Here is a 19664-nt window from a genome sequence, read left to right as displayed (position 1 = left end):
AGTATTCAATCAACATTTATTTCCAAAATGCTATAATACCATAAACAGTATTTTTACCAATACAATTTTCAAACATTTTATTAGAATTATTTTGCAGTAAAACAATATCCATTTGGAAACTGGAATACAGAATTCATGATTATTTCATCCCATGTTATTTCACCCTGTCATACTTGTATACAACTTTGCCATATAAATTTAAAGTTGTGTTTAAAGAGAAATAACGCTAGCCTCTGTCAGTATTGAGTTTGCCAACTGAAATAATGCAGCAACAAAACTTCTTTCTACTTGCAGTAAAACTTGTTCCAAGGTACATGTAAATAAAAATGAAGAATAAAAAGCTATTGAAAAAACCATTTAATTACCTTGGATTCGTTAAGAATGTTAATAAGCTCCTCATTATCAAGAATATTTCCCTGTGACTCAAACAGCAGCTTCAGGATCCTGTCCTCAATAGCATTTAGCTGGTTCTTATCCGAGTTGATCTTCACGATTAACTGGTTCCTCTGTTCCTCAAGATCGGGTCTCTCTAAGCCTACCACATCACTAGAGAGGAGAATACACATGACATTATAGTGTGTCATGGTAATTTATCAACAGGGTAATTAAACAGTATGGTAATTCATTGCTTGGTAATTTATCAGTACAGTACTTTTTACCAGCTTGATATTTATTACAATTTGGCAAATTCATGCACATTGCACTGACGTAAAATCTCCAGAAAAGCCCAAACATATAAACATATTGTGAAACTATAACATAATAAATTTACAATACATAGTAGAACATAGCAAATAGTACTCCATTTGAAAAAAAAAACCCAACCCTATGTTTGAAGTGAATTTTTTTGCTATAAGAAAATAGATTTACCTGAGCAGCTGATCTTCTAGACCAGACAGAGTGACAGTGAAGTTGATAATGGTGACCTTGATACAGACTTCTGGCAGGTAGTGGGGGTTGGCCATCTTAGACGTCATAAAGAATCGGAAGTTACGATCGTAGTCGATATCGCTATCTCCTAATCGGATCAGCAGACGACCTCCCTATTAACAATTAAAGAAAATCATATCAAATCAGTTCTCTATTGAATTTACCACACAGAAATCAATTATCAAAATTATTTTGATTATTATGTTAAATTCATAATTAGACTGAGCAGCAGGCAAGGCTTCTATATGTTTAAGCCTTTTTCTACAGAATTAGGGGGAAAAACACCAAACTTGTACTTGTAAAAACTGAATGAATAAAGAAAACCAGCCATAAAAAAAAATCAAAGAGATTTTTTACACACAAAACTATAATCCAGCACCCAAGTTTTTTTTTTTTTTTAAATCATGGGTCACCCCTTCTGTTACTTACAGACATGAAGGTCTGTTTAAGGAGCACAGGCTCCAGGGCAGGGTCCAGGGATTCCCCGATGTCCTCACACAGTACGGGCATTCCAATACGGATACAGTTCTCCAGGGTACGCAGGAAGTTACCATCTGTCAGCTTAATGATCTTCAGGCCGTTCTTAGCTTCCTTATTTCTGATCCATCTGTTAGCCTGGAGAGGGAGTATATCATAATATTAAAACTTGGAAATTTCCTTGACAATGTAATTTAATCCATTTTCTAAATAAATATATTGAAACAGAATCAATATCCCTCGATAGAATAAAAAAATTTATTCAGCACTTCAGAATATCACCATGTGATGAGACAGTTTATTCAGTATAAACTTGACTTTTTATCCAATCAAAATAGGTTTAGACACCCACAATAAAATTATTTAATCACAATTTTCTTTCCTAGTTGTTATCATATAAAAAGTAAATGATAGATCCAGGAGGGGGGCTTTGGCTGAGCTAAAAACCAGTGTCATTGTTAATCATATCTGTAATTCTAGAGCCGCCAATTAAATACCATGTGTAAGGGTTACCTGCTCTTGAGGGTCAATCATCAATGGCCAGCGACGCCCTCTGGTAACAAGAATGGCATTCTCTGTGGACAGCTGATCTTTAGGAAGTCCATCAGAATTCCACTGTCGAATCTCAAATGGATCGGCTAAAACTGACACGATGGTCATTCCTGGTGTGACGGGGATTTCTAGTTCTATGCAGCGATTGGTCCATTGTTCAACGAGTTCATGTCTGTAGTTGCTGGTGAAGGCTCCGTAGTAAGCAACGCAGGCTGTGGACACAAATACATCTCCCACGACATTGCCTATCTGCTTGTTGAAGTCCTGAAACCAAATTTTTTTTTTAATTTCATTTTTCAGAATTTTTATTTAAAGTGTTTTTTTTTATTTCAAATATCAAAATTTTAATTTCAAAAAAAATGTCAAAAATTTATCTAAATTTGAAACTAATCACATGCAAAAGTCTGATATTTCCCAAGATTACATAAATATGAGAAATATTTTATTAATATATCGCTGCATGTCATCTAATTCAACAAAACAGTAATAAAGAAAATTCCTATTTTGTCATATACCATGCTTTCTGCAAGCCATATGAGTATTCAAAATACAATAACTAAATTGCTTACCTTGACTGTTTCGGCCCAGCGAATCTGTTCGTCACCAAGGGCTGTTGTCAGTTTAGCAGCACGTTTGAGTCGAGCAGCGGTCGTGGCGATATTCCTCTCCAGCTTCTGTTTTTCTCTGACACTGTTGTCATACGTTGCCTGAAGTTCCGCAATCTTTGCCTCGACTTCTGCCAGCTGGTCTTGTTTTTCCTTCAACATCTTCATTACTCCATCTAACTCTTTTTGGGCCTCTGCCAACCTGTCAATCAAAAAGGGGTGGGGATAAGTTTTACCTTTTCTATACCATGTATAATCATTAACATTAATATCATTAAGTTTGATCAGATATGAATCATTTTTATATAGTCATTTAGATTAAAAATTTTGACAATTTTTTATTGAATATATCTTTCAGAGATGCTTTATTTAAACCTTTTTCTTTCATCAAAATTTCATTAAATTTCAAGAAATATTTGAAAATAATTTAAGTTGTATACATATATGTAAGAAGAAAGAAATAGACTATAAAAGTCAGAAACATGCAAAGTTATATAATTATTAGGAAATAATCATAAACTGATATTTGTTTAATCAGATATTTGTTTAATCAGAATTTAACATTCCAAGAGAAAGTGAAGTCATGATTAGTAAGAACTAAATATACAAATTTAGATCCACAAAGAGCAAATGCCATCAAATTATTTCAATTTCATATAGGAAAGATCATAATACAAAACTCAATTGAATGTTTAGGAAAAAGGCAAACTATTATAGAAATGGAGAGAGATTTCTTTTTTTTTTTCCTTACGATCTACTTTGTCCTTAATGGAACAAATTTGTGAAGTGCAGAATAGCTAGCTATATTCAGGGAATGAGTACGATATAAAGATAGATAATTTTAAAGTAGAGGAAGAATTACTAGTACTAGTATTCACCTCCATCTAGAATAAAACTAGCTAAAGAAACTGTTCCAGATCAAAAGTTACAGTCTCTACACTAACTCTATAAATATATCTCTATTCTATCTCTAGAACTCTATGTGCATTTACTAGTCTTACTTCTCTTTTTTAGGTTGGACAAGTCGATAAACTTGTGCATACGTATCCATAGCCAGGACCCACATACACATTGATTTACAGGCCTGTAAACAATTTACAGTAATATGTGAATATATGTGATAAAGTAACCTAAAGAACCCTGAACCTTGATTGCAATAGCTGTGTATTAAATCACCATCGGCGTATCATTCCTTCTAAGCCCTGAAATAGCTTAATATTAATTATGTCAGTTTATCACTAATTGCTAAATCAATTGCCTTCAGATCAATTATTGGAATTTAGCAATTAGTTAACACTCCTAACAAATGGTTAATTCTTTATTACAGAACAAACAAAAACAAAGCCTTCAATAAAGCAAAAGGAGCAACATAGTAAAAATTAATTGGTATCAAAATTTCCTGAAATATTTAACATTTTTTTGAGATTCTGTGAAGCAGAATAGCTAGTACTTAATCAAACATGGAAATAACCAGCTGAAGTAATAATTAAAGCTCAAAAGTCCATGGAAACAATACAAATCAAGACCAGAGCAAATGTGGACCTCTAAAAACATCAGAGGTGGGATCAGGTGCCATGGAGTATTAAGCATCCCCTGAGGTTAATTTATACTCATAATTGCTCATTTTGCAGTGAAAACAAAAATGGACGGAGTTAGTTACAATCTGGGTTTTCATGGGACATTCACAGTACATATATATGTGTGTTTGCAATTACCCCCCCCCCCCCTTACCCTTTTTAAAACTTGTTTCACGAAGGACATGAAGCATGATGACCTTAACCCTTTCTTTTGCATAGTTCATGGTGTTGCAAAAGCTAGACTTTTGGACTAACATACAAAGATGTACCCTAAAATCTAATATTTTAGGGGCAACTATTTACATATATCCCATGAAAACCTGGTAAGACCTGCAGTGTGCAGCATGCCAAACATGTGAAACACGTCAACATTATACATCACAAACAGTTTATATAAATGGTAAATATGGAAGTGTTGGGGCATTGCAGCAGACTTCACAGCTTGTAACACAGCGCTTCACTCTTGTATGGGACTTACTTAGCACGTTTAGGTTCCACAGTCCTGAAAACATGGGAGTACGAATCCATAGCGAGAACCCACATACACATGGACTTACAGGCCTGGAGAGGAAGGGTGGAGAGAAAAAGGGTTAATGTTTAATAGATAAACTAAAAGACAGCTTTATTTTCAAATTAAATTATAAATTCAATCAGAACCATGACATGTTATACATGTATGTACAGTGTATCTTCATTAATCGGGACACTTGGGTTACTTAGAAAATTGAAATACAGTAAAACACGCTTATAGCCAGCACACTTAAAATGAATTGACGCTTACAGCGAAGTGATTTTCATTCCCTGTGGCTTTAAAATATATTGTAAATTTAATGAATATAACAAATTGCATTTAAAACGAAGCAAAATCCCTGGCACTTCGTTATAAGCATGTTTTACTGTATGCTTGAAAATACTGTATATAAAATTAATATTTATTGTTTCACACAAATTTTGTGTCGAAGTTGAAACATCCAGATTAATACTGCTCCACTATATATTGATAATAAATCTAATGGCTAGATAATGTACATTATTTGGTCTATATTATTAACAATTCATCGAGAATCAAATACTTTAATAAAGAGATTATATTAGTCTTCATGCTGAAATTCAAAACTGATGGAATTTTAAATATTACAATATTCAAGGTAGATCTAGAAACTGAAAGAATAATTATCAGTTCATTTATATTAATATAAAAAAAAATTTTCTGCTTTAAAACTGTTTAATAAAACAAATTTAATGCACTATGTTCCCTTTGGAAAATTATGATATGGTATATAAAAAGATACGCAAATGCCTTGACTATATAATTATGAATACAATTTTTATATGCATACAGAGAAAAACAAATAACAAATTTAATTTTTGGCTCAAAATATACCAAAATTATGTACTTCACAGATGAATAAAATGTATGTTGTATCTGACCAAAATAAAATATAGAAGACAAAAAAATATATGCACTTTGATCAGTGAACAGAACTTATTAAATGTAATTACCTTTGAGACTTTTTCTACTTTATCGGGGACAAAGTTGGGGTTTTCTATGTACTTTTTGAGTTGTTTTAGCATTCTGTCAGGGATGCTGTCCTTGTCGTAGGTCTGAAGGTTCTTCAAGAAGTTAGAATCTCCAAGGAGGACCTTAGCTGATGACCAGTCTGTCCTGAACAATTAAAAAATTGAAGTTAATTAATAATTTAACATAACTTTCATGTAAACTTGGAAAATCACCAGAAACAGAAGACTAATATATACATGTATATATACAAAGCTGAGGTAATTGAAAAAGGTACTTTAAAACAACTTTTGAGATTTGCCAACTTTTATTTACATATACCAGTTATTTCTCATTGCAATCCGTTCCTTTTATTGTGCATTAATTCATATTGCATCAGGAATACAAATTGTCACCAACAATATTTGCTTTATAGTTAGGCCATCTATAAAAAAATGTTATTTGTCTTTCCCTGACCCACTGACTAAAAGCAGTCAAATTCAAAACCTTTTTTTACCCATCAGGATATATTTATTTTTTTTTAAATTCATTAAGAAGGTTTCTTATCCTATTAATAATTATTTTAACATCACATTAGCAGGTGTATTTGAAAAAAAAAAAATTCCCCCTACCTACCCACTTTTTTTTATCCTGAGTCGGAAGAGGGCAAGGAAACATTTTTTTTAAAGATGGCCTCATGTAAAACACTATAGATGTAAAATATTTGATCCCCTTACTTTGAACCCATTAGAATACACACAGCTTCCATGACAGTTTGTACCATCTCTGGAGGTTTAGCAAATACACGGATCTCAGAAATGTCATTCTTATCCAAGGCATCCAGGGCCTTGACAGCGGCCTCCAAGGCAGGCAGGGCCTGGTCAAGGTCACGCTGGGCATCGTCAGCAATAGCCTGAGTTTCCTCTGCCTTGACTTTCGCCACAGCTTCATCTTCAACAACTACTTTCCTGACCTATAATTCAAAATGAGGAAATTTATTTTTTTTATGCATTTTCTTTAAACGTTAAAATAAAATCTTAAATTGTGCTTACTCCTGGTTATCTTTTAAATTTTCTCAATCTAAATTGTATTAATTCCTTAATCAGAGTCAATTGTATTATCTCAAATAATTATATCAATGAATGCAAGGACCTTATAAATTAGAGTTTTGCTAGACATCAATAATGCCTTCCATACATAAATGTTTCAAATATGAGAAAACAAATTCTCTATAGCTGAAACACAACCAATTTGTTCATCACAAGTCAAATTAGAAAACAGAAAATGAGAAAGAACATCATGTTAACTAATTATTTGAGATAGAAGCACCCTGGGGAAGAAGAAATGTATACATTACTGTAGCTCTCATATAATTCTAATGATACTTCAAAACTCATGTCAAATGATTCCTGACAAATCACATGACTCTACACAAATCACATGACTCTTGACAAATCACATGACTTGACAAATCATATGACCCTGACCTTGTCAGCAGCTTCTTGATCCACCACTAATCTCTCCATTAAATTGTTTGTGTCCTCAGATTTCTTTTTTAGTTCCGGTTCCAGAGCGATCAACTCTTTCTTCATCTTGTCCACGAGCTCGTTTGTCTCCAGAATCTTTTTCAAGCCATTGTCAACACGATCACGGGCCATCTTCAGCTGCCTGAAATTTAAGGTTTTGACTTAAGTATTTGTATGACTTTAAAAAACTATGTAGGTGGAAAATTATGAAAAAAAAATCTCATATAAATCATTAATTAGAATTCCAAATGCACATAATAATCAACTCTAAAAAGGAGGATAAAAAGCTCAGAGGAAAGGTAGCACATTTATCTATGCCCCACGTACTGCATAAAGATTTTTTCTCCCCTCATCCTGTATATTTCAATTATTCTGACTAATTGTGTACTCAATAATGTGACTTTGACAATAAATAAAGGGAGATAACTCACTTTGTTTTCTCCTGCAGCATGGAGAGATAGATTCTGATGAGTTCCAGATAGCTGGTGGGGGTGGTGTAATAACGCCGTTTTAGTTCCGAGTAGAACCGCTCAGCCATATCACTCACACTCATATGGATCTCCACACACATTTCTGCTATCTTTTGCTGTAAAAACAAAGTATTTTCCATATTAGAAGGATATTTTTTTCTCATACATCAATATGTATTAAATGTTCATGTAGTGTAAAATACAAACTCATACTATTTCATTGGGGTTTATGATTTCCATAGTTTTTGATTGGTACATGTGAAGATGGACATAAGGAATTCGAAATTCCCCTCTGTTTTTCACAATTTCTACACATTTTTCATCTTCTTCATCACCTTTGTCATGTCTCTTTTTCCCATTACTTTCTGCCTCTTCTCTATATCTCTTTCTTACTGTTCCCTCATTTCCTCTTCCAAAATCCTACTCATCACCCCCTCCCCCCTCCTCTCCCTCCTAAAATCAGATAAGAGCTTTTTTAATCTAACAATTACCTTTAGTGTTTCCTCTCCAAGTTCCACGTTTTCAAAGAATGAAGTTGAGACACTCAACAAGGCCTCCCTGGGCCACTCCGTGAACCAATCAATGGTACAGCAATTAACGAGGGAGGGAAACATACGACAGCGCGTCCTAAAGGAGCTACCCACAGGGCTCATACACAGGACAATATGGAGGTTGTTCCTGGAATGAAAATAAAATATTGTTTCAGTACTATGATGTATCAATATTGTTTACATTGCTCTTTTCATTACTATGACTTATCAATTATAGACATGCCTGTACTTATGAGTTCTTCAAAATACATTCTGTCTTACTGATACATGTAATATGAATGTAATTAAGTTTGTTAATTATTCAAAATTAGTTTTCTTCTTTTTTTTTTAATTCACATAAAAATGTATTTCAATTCATCCACTTATATTTGTACATACATAGCAAATATCCATTTTTTACACACTTTTTATCTTTTTTTTTTCTCAGAGAAAAAAAAAGAACTGTTATATACCTGACTCTGTTTATACAGAAGTCATAGATGGCGTCCCTGTTACCCTCAGCAATACCCGCCTCTTTGGCCCCCGGCCTACATCCGATAATCAGCTGTTCATACTCGTCAGGTTCAAACAAGTTAGGCACCTCACCAGAGTTCAGAATGTTATTTATATCCTCTAAGAATTCCTCCACAACAATCTTTTAAAAACACAGAATCATTAGTTATTCATTAATAATTAACCAACGCATCATTAGTTATTCATTTAAGGAATGAATTTAATAGCTACCCAAGTTACGAAGCAGTTTATAAAAAAGCGTAAACTGTTCCAACCCAGGTTATACCAGTATAACTTGGGTAGCTATTAAATTCATTCCTTGTAATTTAATTTCCCATCATTAAGTGTAAAAAAATAAGACAATTTCTCCTCCGAAAATGCCTTCAAATTGTACGTATTTTAAATGTAACGTCAAGCAGATTGATACGTTTTTGACGTAAGTCATTGTGAAGTAGGCAACCCAGGTTATACAATTTATTCTAATTTTTTTATCCAATCAAATGATGCGTTACAACCAAAATTAATTTATTAATAATTAGCCAATGCTGGAAGTTTATTCCAAAAGGTTTCATTATGAGGAAGAAGTACATAAGTACTATGTAAGAACATAGACTATTGCAGCATGTACATGTATTCTAAAATCAACTGTTAAAATCCTCTGATCAAACAAAATTATGTAAATTGTCCAAAATTATTGATAAAGGGAAATACATGTAATAGAAAAGCTTCTATTGATAGCCTACTGTACATGCTTATATAAAGGAAGAGATTTTCTTTGTTTTTGACATTTTTCTCCAATTATACAACAGTGAAAACAATAATTAAGACTGCACATTGTTTACCTGTGTGTCGGTAAATAAAAATGTTGTGTGTGTGTTCTGTACTTACCTGTGTGTCAGTAAATAAGAATGTCGTGTGTGTGTTCTGTACTCCCGCATAGTTGTAAAGTTTCTTTAGATCCTCATGGAACTCAGCATAGCCATAACCTCTACTCAACTCAATCTGGACACACTTGTAGTTACAGATATGTGATGCCAATCTAAAAGATGAAATGGAATATTGAAAAACCATCAAATTAATTTGCTTCGAGAATAAAAATATTTGAGGTGTAAGAACTGTTTAAAAAATAGGACATTTGTTTTCCATTTTCCAAATTCATTAATTATTATAATTTTCTATTATGATATTTGAAATCTATCAAACTTTTGAATAGATTTACTATAAAGCATTTTAAGGGGAACAACTCTTATAAACACAAAATCTAAAACTGAGAAAAAACACCAGAAAGCATTTAAAGGGGAATAACTCTTACCAAACACAAAATCTGAATCTGATTTAGAAGAAAGACAATTATTAATTACCTTGTCAGTGATTGTTTACCAGTACCACCCACTCCCACTAGGAGGGCGTTACCACGATCCTGTCGAATCATACGAGCAATACGCGACACATGCTCAATGGCGTCCATGAAAAATACCAGCTTCATTTCTTTGGACGAGTTCATATTGTAATCATCCAGATACTACAACACAAAACAGAATATATAAAAATGCTTACCCATGTAGCATCAAATTATACCAAAAAAATTCAAACTTAAAAATCATTTGTTATACAAATTTCTGAAAATATAATTTGGTTTTTGACTTTAGAAACACTAGACACAGCGACTTACATCTTGTAACACATTAGTAAGTTTCTTCAGATCATTGAGTTCTTCATAAATTCTGTCGGCTTTTTCAGCGCCAATTTTGATGAAGTCTCCAAATATTATAGGATGTGTAGTAAAACTCTCAGGCTCCACATTCTGAAAAAATATAGATTTTGTAATAATCATATCTAAAGAATATTATTTAAACCATCAATTTCCTTTTTAATCATGTACAAGTAACTTTGTTGCTAGCTTATAAGGAATGATGTGAAATTACTCGGCCTTTTTGCATGAGAAGATGTTTTTTTTTAAAGCTGATATTTGCCAAGTTTATATTTTCAATGAGTTCCATGGTTACCCTAACTCCTCCCTTACTAGAAAAAAATTCCTGGATTTAATTATGGACGAGACAAAATTGTACCTCTCCAAAGTGTTTGCTAGCCATCTCAGAGAGCATGGTGTGGAAGTATTTCTTGTCTTCATTGTTGATCAAACGATCATGGAATACTCTCATGGCCTCGTGACAAAAGAGACGGAAGATTTGCTTAGCATCTCGAATAACTCCTGTGTCTGCCTGGAGCAAACCTGAAGAAGGCCACAAGTATATCGTGATTTAAAATATATTGATCGAGAAATTTTCACCTATTTCTACCCGACATGTGCACCAGATAAATATTGTACTTCTTGCTATGAAGATTGTTTTATGGTTTTCCACAGAATTTTGAGTTTGATGAAAAACATTCAATAAGCTAACCACGTACATACATACTACTTTATACATCTTGGATTTTTTGAAAAATTTATGTACAGTCTGATGAAATTTTACGCATCAATAAAATCTTTTTGGTAGAATTTTAACCTTGGACACATTTTGAGAGATCTCTAAGGTTGAAGACGTAGTGAGATTTAGCCGGGGTGGGTAGGAGATCAGTAGACATTCGGCCATATATCTCCACGGCAGCCTGAACGATCGACTCGGTCGACTGACGTACTGATGTAGGGAAGTCCATTAAAAATCCAGCCAGGATTTGCTGAAATTTAGATACATCAAAATTGAATGCAAATTAATTTTTTGACCTAGGAGATGAAGTGTGAACTTCATGTCAGTTGTACTGCATATTCTGGTATAGGATTTAACTTTGATTTCAAGCTTTGCTAATTTGCGTTATTTCATTCTGATTCAAAGACACCTTAATGTCATCTTCAATAAGTTGGTGATATCTTAGAATCTTTCTTCTAATTGTTGTTGAAACATACAATTTAGAATCCAAGCTTCATTTTAACATGTTTAACTTTACAAAATTTTAGATCTCACCATAAACATGTGTTTAAGACTGTGCTCAGTGGGTGGGGGAATTGATAACATGGCAAAATGACGGAAAAATCTTGGAGAGACAGGATTCCTTCCTCCACCAGGGGGCGCACAAGCAGCGGATAATGTCACGTCCTGTATTTCCTTCCAGAATAATTTCTCTCTGTCGTACATTCCTCCAAAGTCCTGGTACTGCCTCAGTAACTCAATGGGTGGCTGAGAGCCATATGTGTCAAGTTTAGGCATGTTCAAATCATCCACAAAGATTATCACACGTTTGCCGACTGGGGCACCAATAATGTTCTTTCTCCTTTTTTCGAGTTTTCCTTCAATCATTTCTTGGGTTCTCTTGCTGCTTGTTTGAGCGGAGAAGTTAATGAACTGAGGAACGTAGCTGGCCTTCTCAGCGATGCCATTCAGAAGTCCTCTTGCAATCACAGACTGTCAAAGAAGAAAATGTTTTTTTATATACTGCAAGTTGTTTCATTTTTTTTTTTCAATGATCACTATTATTCAATGTTTTCATCGTTGAATAAGTCCAAGAAATAAAGTACCTGTAATCAATGAACTACAAATTTAATTATAGAATAAAACTAGGTACATTTAGCTATTGACACTGGAAATGAATCCACAAATTTGCACATCAAAAAATTTTATTTTTCGCCACAACCAATAAAAAGTTAATGAATCCACTGTTTAATTTCTGATCAAAGTTTTGGGGCCTGATTGCTCAAACTCTTGTTCTGTCAAAAGTTTTGGGTGATCCAGTGATCTCAAAGTTTTTGGACATGCAGTCATCTGTACTTTGAAAATACAAAAGCAGAACTCATTTCAATACAATTGCAAAATTAACAAGCAACAAGCAAACTTGAATTACCTTTCCAACACCAGTACCTCCAGTGTACAATACAGAGTGTTTAACAGACAGGAACTTCTCCAGCAGGTAACCAAATCTGACGGTATCGATAGTTGGCACCAACATTTCAAAGAATGGCACCTCTCTGTCGTATTTGAAGGGAGGGACGATCTTCTCCCATAAGTCCATGCGGCGGGTTTCAAAGTCCATGTAACAGCTCCAAAGGTCTCCAGCATTGGGAAGCTATTGCACAATCAAAGGAAAATCAATTAATCACTAAATGCTTTTGACTAATTACTATTTATTGTCTTAATTTTGATGAAAAACAATTATTGCGAATTGTTCTGAAATAAAATGCAATATGACTATATTAAAAAATCCTACCCTAAAAACAAATTTGATAAATAGGAGATAACAGATAATTTACTATTGATTTTTTTTCTTCATTACATGTAGTGACATCTATTTTTGGGGTGACAAAGTCAAACAAACCTTGGCGTCTCCATTTTCCTCAAACTGTTGTCTGACAAATGTATCAAAAGCATCCCAGTAATTCTCTGTGATGTTCCCACCAATACACCACAGATAACAGAAGACAAACGTCGTACACAGCAGCGGGTTCAGTTTGTTGGGATCCTGGTTCAAATCCGGACCGCCACGACGGAACAGCAGAGATTCCAACAGACGGCAAAGGGAGATAACTTTGCTGACATCAACCTAAAGGTAGAAAAAGTTTTATCTGTAAATTTTCAATTAAAAAATTTTCAGTTAAAAACAATTTAATCTGAAATTTTCTTCTAGTTGCAGTTTTTTGTCCAAAATGCTGGACAATATTCATGTCCATTCTTTTTTTCTTATTATTATTTATCATGACTTACAATGTGTTGCTGCAATATGATTCATTAACTAGTCTCCTTTGCAGCACTATTTACATGTAGTTTTAAAAAAAAAAATCTGTGATTTTTTACCTGGTTGATGCTTTGTTGACACTTCTTGCGGACAAATGTCAAACCATCATCCACATATCTGACAAACAAATCCAAAATGTACTCTCGGATTTCATCCTTCACTTTGTCAGCATATCCGTTTATCCAGGTCTGGGTGAAGGGAAGCCATTTCAGTTCCTCTGGGTCCACAAATACCATACCACATCTACAAAGTTTACAAAGTTAAAATTTCTAAATTTTAAAGTTTAAGTTTAAATTTATCTTTATTTATTGAAATAGTTTTGTGACTGTGTTTGTCCTGAGTGGACAAAGGAAAGGCAGGTACAAAATTTGTGGCCATGTTCTTAAATTACAAATTACTGTATATTGAAATATTTTTTTGTGAGTAGAGGGGAAGGAGTTTAAAAAAAAATATTTTTCTGTCCTTCAATTGAAGAAATTTTTGTCATTTATCCAAATACCAAAGGTAAAAAAAACAGATGTATTACAATTTATAATCAACAGCAATGAAATTCTTTCTTACACAAATATATTCCTATTGGAAAAGATATTGGTTAAATTACAAAAAAAATATGCCCATAAAATCTTTTCTTTTGAACAATTATTAAGAACAAATTCAGTTTACCTGCTGACTGTGGCAGGGGAGGCAACTGCTAAGTCCTGAACCTCAAACAACATGTGTATGTAGGGGGTGAACTTGATTCTCTCACTGTTAGCCAGACACAACATCTTGTTATCATCCAGCACTGTGTTCATGTTCTCAATCCATAGGGCATCCACAGGGCCGTCACATACCACCCAGTGGTGGTCCATTGAGGTATCCTAAAAATAGAATAGAGTGTTTTTCTTTTACTCTCACTTTCACTAACTAAATGTTTGAAATTATTGTTAAGATTCAGAGATCTTAATAAAGAATTCAATCCCATAGCACCAAAAGATAAAACTTTTGGCAATAAATAAAGCTCAGGGCAATTAATTAAACGCAGCTACAAGACAATACAAATTTCCCTTTCTGACCAAGATACATGTATTCAGTTATGGGAGGAAATTTCTAATGATCTTCCCATTCTATGATTTAAAATTTGCCCATTTAAATGTATATAATGTAAAAAGACAACACCCAAACTAACATCATGTTCATGGACTTGGCAAAGGCATGGGATCCACCCCTCTACATTAGATCCACCCCTCTACTTAAGTCTATTTACCTGCACACAGGCTCTGACAGTCATAGCCATGAGTCCATCAGACCACTCCAGGGTCAGTTTATTGATCCCCCCATACAACTCCTCCATAGTGATGGACTTAGGGTTGAGGACGTGGGTGTGACAGGGCTGATAGAAGGGGTTCTTCTCCCCCGCAGCATGGAGATTGGTCAGCGTATCCTTCAGTACCTACAAAATAACACAAACATGCATCATTGGTAACCAATGGGAGCTTCACATTGATTTTTTTCTTTTACCGAGCTTGTGAACTCAAAACCATGTTTTATGACAATTATGAACATAATTTCGAAAACTTTGGGGTCATTTATTCTTTTATTTTTTCAATAACTGCCAGTAGAGGCCTGTTCTCTACTGGTCCTTGGTGAACAGACCTTATTTTTCATCTTTTTTTGATGGCATTTTTTATCTGAGCTTTGGCTGACATTGTTATTTCAAACACAATATTCTATCATTATTCAACTTGCAAAAATGGGAAGTTTATTTATATTGTCCTTAATGTCTACTAAACATCATAATCTAAGTCCAAATGTTAAAATTGAAAATATTATTAATTGCGACTTATTTACAACTATCCTGTGACCATTTTGATAACATGATACAGAGTTGTTGCCCTTTAACTTACATTGTACACTGTGGTTTTGCCCCCTCCTGTGGGCCCCACCAACATAACTCCATGTCGGACCTCCATGGTCTCGTAGAACTGAATGACCTTCTTGACCTGTGTCTGTACAACTTGAAGTTTACGGGTCACTACAACATTCTTGATTTCTTCCTCCAATCTTCCGTAATCGTGTTCTGGGATTTCAACCCCTGGGAATAAATCTTGTAGGATGGCCTACCAAAAAAAAAAACCCAGAAATATGTAAAATTATGCTGTAATATATGGTATTACTCTAGATCAGCTACAACTTGTATAGATAATTTTATATAGTGCATGAATCAAGAACTTGCACATACTGAAACTTTTATGCATTAAGTATTTTTTAATGCATGTCAAAATCAGTCACCCAGGAAATTTTTAACATAAGAAGCTCAACATTGTATTGATAGATTTCATACACAGATATTTGTTTCCTTAAAGATCATACATAACAAACACAGTATAGCTCCAGTTTTATCAAAGCAACAGAAATATAAATATGAAAACTATAAGCAATGTGCTCACTTGTACCAAAAACTCACTAAATTCTGACACCCACCTGAAACAGAGAGGCATCTTGTTTGAGGAACTTTGGGAGGTTACTGTCCCTGAGGGCACGAATCAGGACCACGTCCTCGTTCTTGTCGGGGTTCTGTCTCTTCAGAGCTCCAGCCATCACCAGCACAGACTTGACAGCCCTCATACCAAAGTCGTAGTGGTCCTGCTGGGAAAGCTGTTCACTACACAGTTTGTACATCTGTACCATCTTCTTGGCCAAGTTCTTGGAGGACTCGAATCCCTCCGAGTACAAGATCACTTCTGCAATCAAGGCTGAAAAACAAAGTAATATGGTTATAAATAGTTCAAAGCTATTTTTCATAGATTAATCATATGTCTTCACCCTACATAGGTTATTGCAAATAAAGGTGGATTGATATAATATGTATATAATTCTAAAGTGTGAGGAATATAGCTTCGACAAAAAAAAAAAGGAAAGTTTGTACATTTACCGTTACATGTATTAAAACATTAAATTAAGAGAAAAGTCTCCACCTCTTTCTATCTTTTAGGTTTTTAAAATTAACACCTCCTCTTTTCAGCTCAACCCCCCCCCCCACCCCCTTCATCAAAAAATTCAACATCAGGAAAGTTCTACGAGTGAACAAGAAAAACACACCATAATCTGGGACCATCATGGAGATAGGTCTGAATAAGGCCTTCAGGTTATCAGGCAGTTCAGTTCTCCCGGCATACCCTGGATTCATTGTAATAAACGCAGCGCAGGTCATCACCAGCTTGATTTCACGTCCCTCAAACATGAACCGTGACACTTTGGCACTCTTGGCATTTCTGATTGTGATCAGCTGCTGGGCAATCACAGACAAGACTTCAATGTCAATTCGATTAAATTCGTCAAAGCAACACCAGGCACCAGACTGAGCCAGACCAGAGAAGAACCGACCCATCATCTGAAGAGGAAAAATAATTACTATAAGAAGTACATGTACTTTTGTCTGCATGGTATTAATTTACGCTATGTGTCTGTATTAAGTTTTCCTTGGAAATTAGTCCAAGTGTAGTTTAAAAGAAATTGTCATTCCATGGAATTAATACCTCATAAAAACATAGGTAATCAAAGATTACTAAGCTCACCTCGACGAATGTTATCTATAAGTAAGGTAAATCTCACATCATATTTTTTTCCTAGTTAGTGTACATTCCAAGATTAATATCCATCAATATTAGATTCAGAATCCAAAGTAAGTCTGGAAGTGTCCATCTCTAGATACATCATCATCCATGCTAATTTGGTTAAAATATGGCTAAAATTCACTCATGTGAAAAATCTAGGTCAGATCCAGAATCCGAAGCAGGTTAGTTAGTGTACATCCCTAGATGCATCATCCATGCAAGTTTGGTCCAGGTAGGGCTTATAGTTCCTTGGGAATGGACTTGCTCCAAAAAAACTTTAACCTGGTCAATCATCTGGAAAATCTAGGTCAGATCCAGCATCTGAAGAAAATATGGTAGTGTCTATCCCTAGATGTATCATCCATGCAAATTTGGTCCAGGTGGGGCTTATAGTTTCTTGGGAATGGACTTGCTCCAAAAACTTCAACCTGGTCAATCATCTGGAAAATCTAGGTCAGATCCAGCATCTGAAACAAGTATAGTAGTGTCCATCCCCAGATGCATCATCCATGCAAGTTTGGTCAAGGTAAGGCTTATAATATCTTGGGAATGGACCTGCTCCAAAAATTTTAACCTGGTCACTCATCTGGAAAATCTAGGTCAGATCCAGCATCTGAAGCAAGTGTGGTAGTGTCCATCCCTAGATGCATCCTCCATGCAAGTTTGGTCCAGGTAGGGCTTATAGTTACTTGGGAATGGACCTGTTCCAAAAACTTTAACCTGGTCACTCATCTGGAAAATCTAGGTCTGATCCAGCATCCCAAGCAAGTGTGGTAGCGTCCATCCCTAGATGCATTATCCACGCAAGTTTGTTCAAGGTAAGGCTTAAATAATCACTTGGGAATAGACCTGCTCCCAAACCTTTAATCTAGTCACTCATCTGGAAAATGTAGGTTAGATCCAGCATCTGAAGCAAGTATGGTAGTGTCCTTCCTTTGATGCATCATCCATGCAGGTTTGGTCCAGGTAGGGCTTATAATTGGATACCTGCTCCAAAAACTTTAACCTGGTCACTCATCTGGAAAATCTAGGTCAGATCCAGCATCCGAAGCAAGTGTGGTAATGTCCATCCCCAGATGCATCATCCATGCAAGTTTGGTCCAGGTAGGGCTAATAGTTTCTTGGGAATGAACCTGCTCCAAAAACTTCAACCTAGTGACCCATCTGCAAAATCTAGGTCATATCCAGCATCCGAAGCAAGTGTGGTAGTGTCCATTCCTAAATGCATCCTCCATGCAAGTTTGATCCAGGTAAGGCTCATAATTACTTGGGAATGGACCTGCTCCAAAAAACTTTAACCTGGTCAATCATCTGGAAAATCTAGGTCAGATCCAGCATCTGAAGCAAGTGTGGTAGTGTCCATCCCTAGATGCATCATCCATGCAAGTTTGGTCCAGGTAGGGCTTATAGTTACTTGGGAATGGACCTGCTCCAAAAACTTTAACCTGGTCACTCATCTGGAAAATGTAGGTCAGATCCAGCATCCGAAGCAAGTGTGGTAGTGTCCATCCCTATATGCATCATCCATGCAAGTTTGGTCCAGGTAGGGCTTATAGTTACTTGGGAATGGACCTGCTCCAAAAACTTTAACCTGGTCACTCATCTGGAAAATCTAGGTCATATCCAGCATCCGAAGCAAGTGTTGTAGTGTCCATCCCTAGATGCATCCTCCATGCAAGTTTGGTCCAGGTAGGGCTTATAATTCCTTGGGAATGGACCTGCTCCAAAAACTTTAACCTGGTCGATCATCTGGAAAATCTAGGTCATATCCAGCATCCGAAGCAAGTGTGGAAGTGTCCATCCCTAGATGCATCATCCATGCAAGTTTGGTCCAGGTAGGGCTTATAGTTACTTGGGAATGGGACTTGCTTTTAAAACTTTAACCGGGACGCCGACGCTAACGCCGACGCCAACGCCGGGGGTATAGCATAAGCTCATCTCGACTTCGTCGAGGTGAGCTAAAAAAAGTATATTTACAGAATATGCATAAGGTTTTGTATCTGATTTCAGCACAATCAAGACCTGAGTTTAATATACAGGTTAAGTCCCTTGTGTTTAATCAAACATTTGCTTGTAAATAAGAAAATTTTATCAAGAAACATGAATTCATGTTATTTCACTGTTGTAACTAGTTCCCATTCATACAACTCCATTTCAGTTTGAAGGAATGGAAACAATTTAGAACCCAAAAGATTTATATTTTTTTTCTCTATTAACCGTTAAGGATTTGTTAGGTTACTGTAAGAGTTATTGCCCTTTAGCTTGTACAGAATATATAATTCAGAATCTTTTTACCTTGTAATCCAGACCATCAGAGCAGTTGAAGACCACACACTGCTTGGCGAGGGACTTGGCCAGATCTTTAGTGGTTTCTGTTTTGCCTGTCCCTGCAGGGCCAGCTGGGGCACCCCCAAGATCCAGCTGTAAGGCTCCCATAAGACACAGGTAACAACGATCCTTTAATAGTCAAATAGGTAGGCTGTACAAAGTTTCTTAGTGTTTTTATATAAAACCAGCACTGGTTTTTATGCTCAGAAAGATAATTCTATACACTGCAGTGAAATAAACAGCTTTATTTATCTCTCTGAAGATTTACCAAAAATAATTTTTTTTTTAAATTGCCTAGAAATATTTTTATCATCTGTAAAACAATTTTAATGCAACT

General features: G+C 35.2%; 1 protein-coding gene across 1 annotated transcript in view; it reads right to left on the bottom strand.

The window, feature by feature from the left end:
* Window positions 1-19664, bottom strand: part of LOC133176742 (dynein axonemal heavy chain 6-like) — a 45634-nt gene that overhangs the window by 10869 nt on the left and 15101 nt on the right. The window contains exons 29-55 of the mRNA XM_061311814.1: window positions 19295-19456; window positions 16485-16776; window positions 15867-16138; window positions 15290-15502; window positions 14650-14835; window positions 14067-14263; window positions 13463-13646; window positions 12987-13211; window positions 12516-12737; window positions 11642-12079; window positions 11186-11357; window positions 10748-10911; window positions 10351-10482; window positions 10040-10200; window positions 9567-9717; window positions 8639-8820; window positions 8127-8313; window positions 7597-7751; window positions 7127-7307; window positions 6377-6612; window positions 5645-5807; window positions 3566-3648; window positions 2529-2766; window positions 1921-2223; window positions 1360-1545; window positions 871-1043; window positions 366-546 (exon numbers count right to left, since the gene is read on the bottom strand). Of these exons, the coding sequence (XP_061167798.1) occupies window positions 366-546; window positions 871-1043; window positions 1360-1545; window positions 1921-2223; window positions 2529-2766; window positions 3566-3648; window positions 5645-5807; window positions 6377-6612; window positions 7127-7307; window positions 7597-7751; window positions 8127-8313; window positions 8639-8820; window positions 9567-9717; window positions 10040-10200; window positions 10351-10482; window positions 10748-10911; window positions 11186-11357; window positions 11642-12079; window positions 12516-12737; window positions 12987-13211; window positions 13463-13646; window positions 14067-14263; window positions 14650-14835; window positions 15290-15502; window positions 15867-16138; window positions 16485-16776; window positions 19295-19456 (5439 nt within the window). The remainder of the gene's footprint in view (window positions 1-365; window positions 547-870; window positions 1044-1359; window positions 1546-1920; window positions 2224-2528; window positions 2767-3565; window positions 3649-5644; window positions 5808-6376; window positions 6613-7126; window positions 7308-7596; window positions 7752-8126; window positions 8314-8638; window positions 8821-9566; window positions 9718-10039; window positions 10201-10350; window positions 10483-10747; window positions 10912-11185; window positions 11358-11641; window positions 12080-12515; window positions 12738-12986; window positions 13212-13462; window positions 13647-14066; window positions 14264-14649; window positions 14836-15289; window positions 15503-15866; window positions 16139-16484; window positions 16777-19294; window positions 19457-19664) is intronic.

Source organism: Saccostrea echinata, unplaced genomic scaffold (genome assembly GCF_033153115.1).
Source record: "Saccostrea echinata isolate AGI-Se365-2 ecotype Australia unplaced genomic scaffold, CSIRO_AGI_Sech_v1 ptg000081l, whole genome shotgun sequence".
Taxonomy (NCBI): domain Eukaryota; kingdom Metazoa; phylum Mollusca; class Bivalvia; order Ostreida; family Ostreidae; genus Saccostrea; species Saccostrea echinata.
The sequence above is the reverse complement of the archived record's forward strand: the minus strand, read 5'-3'. Positions and strand labels throughout refer to the sequence as shown.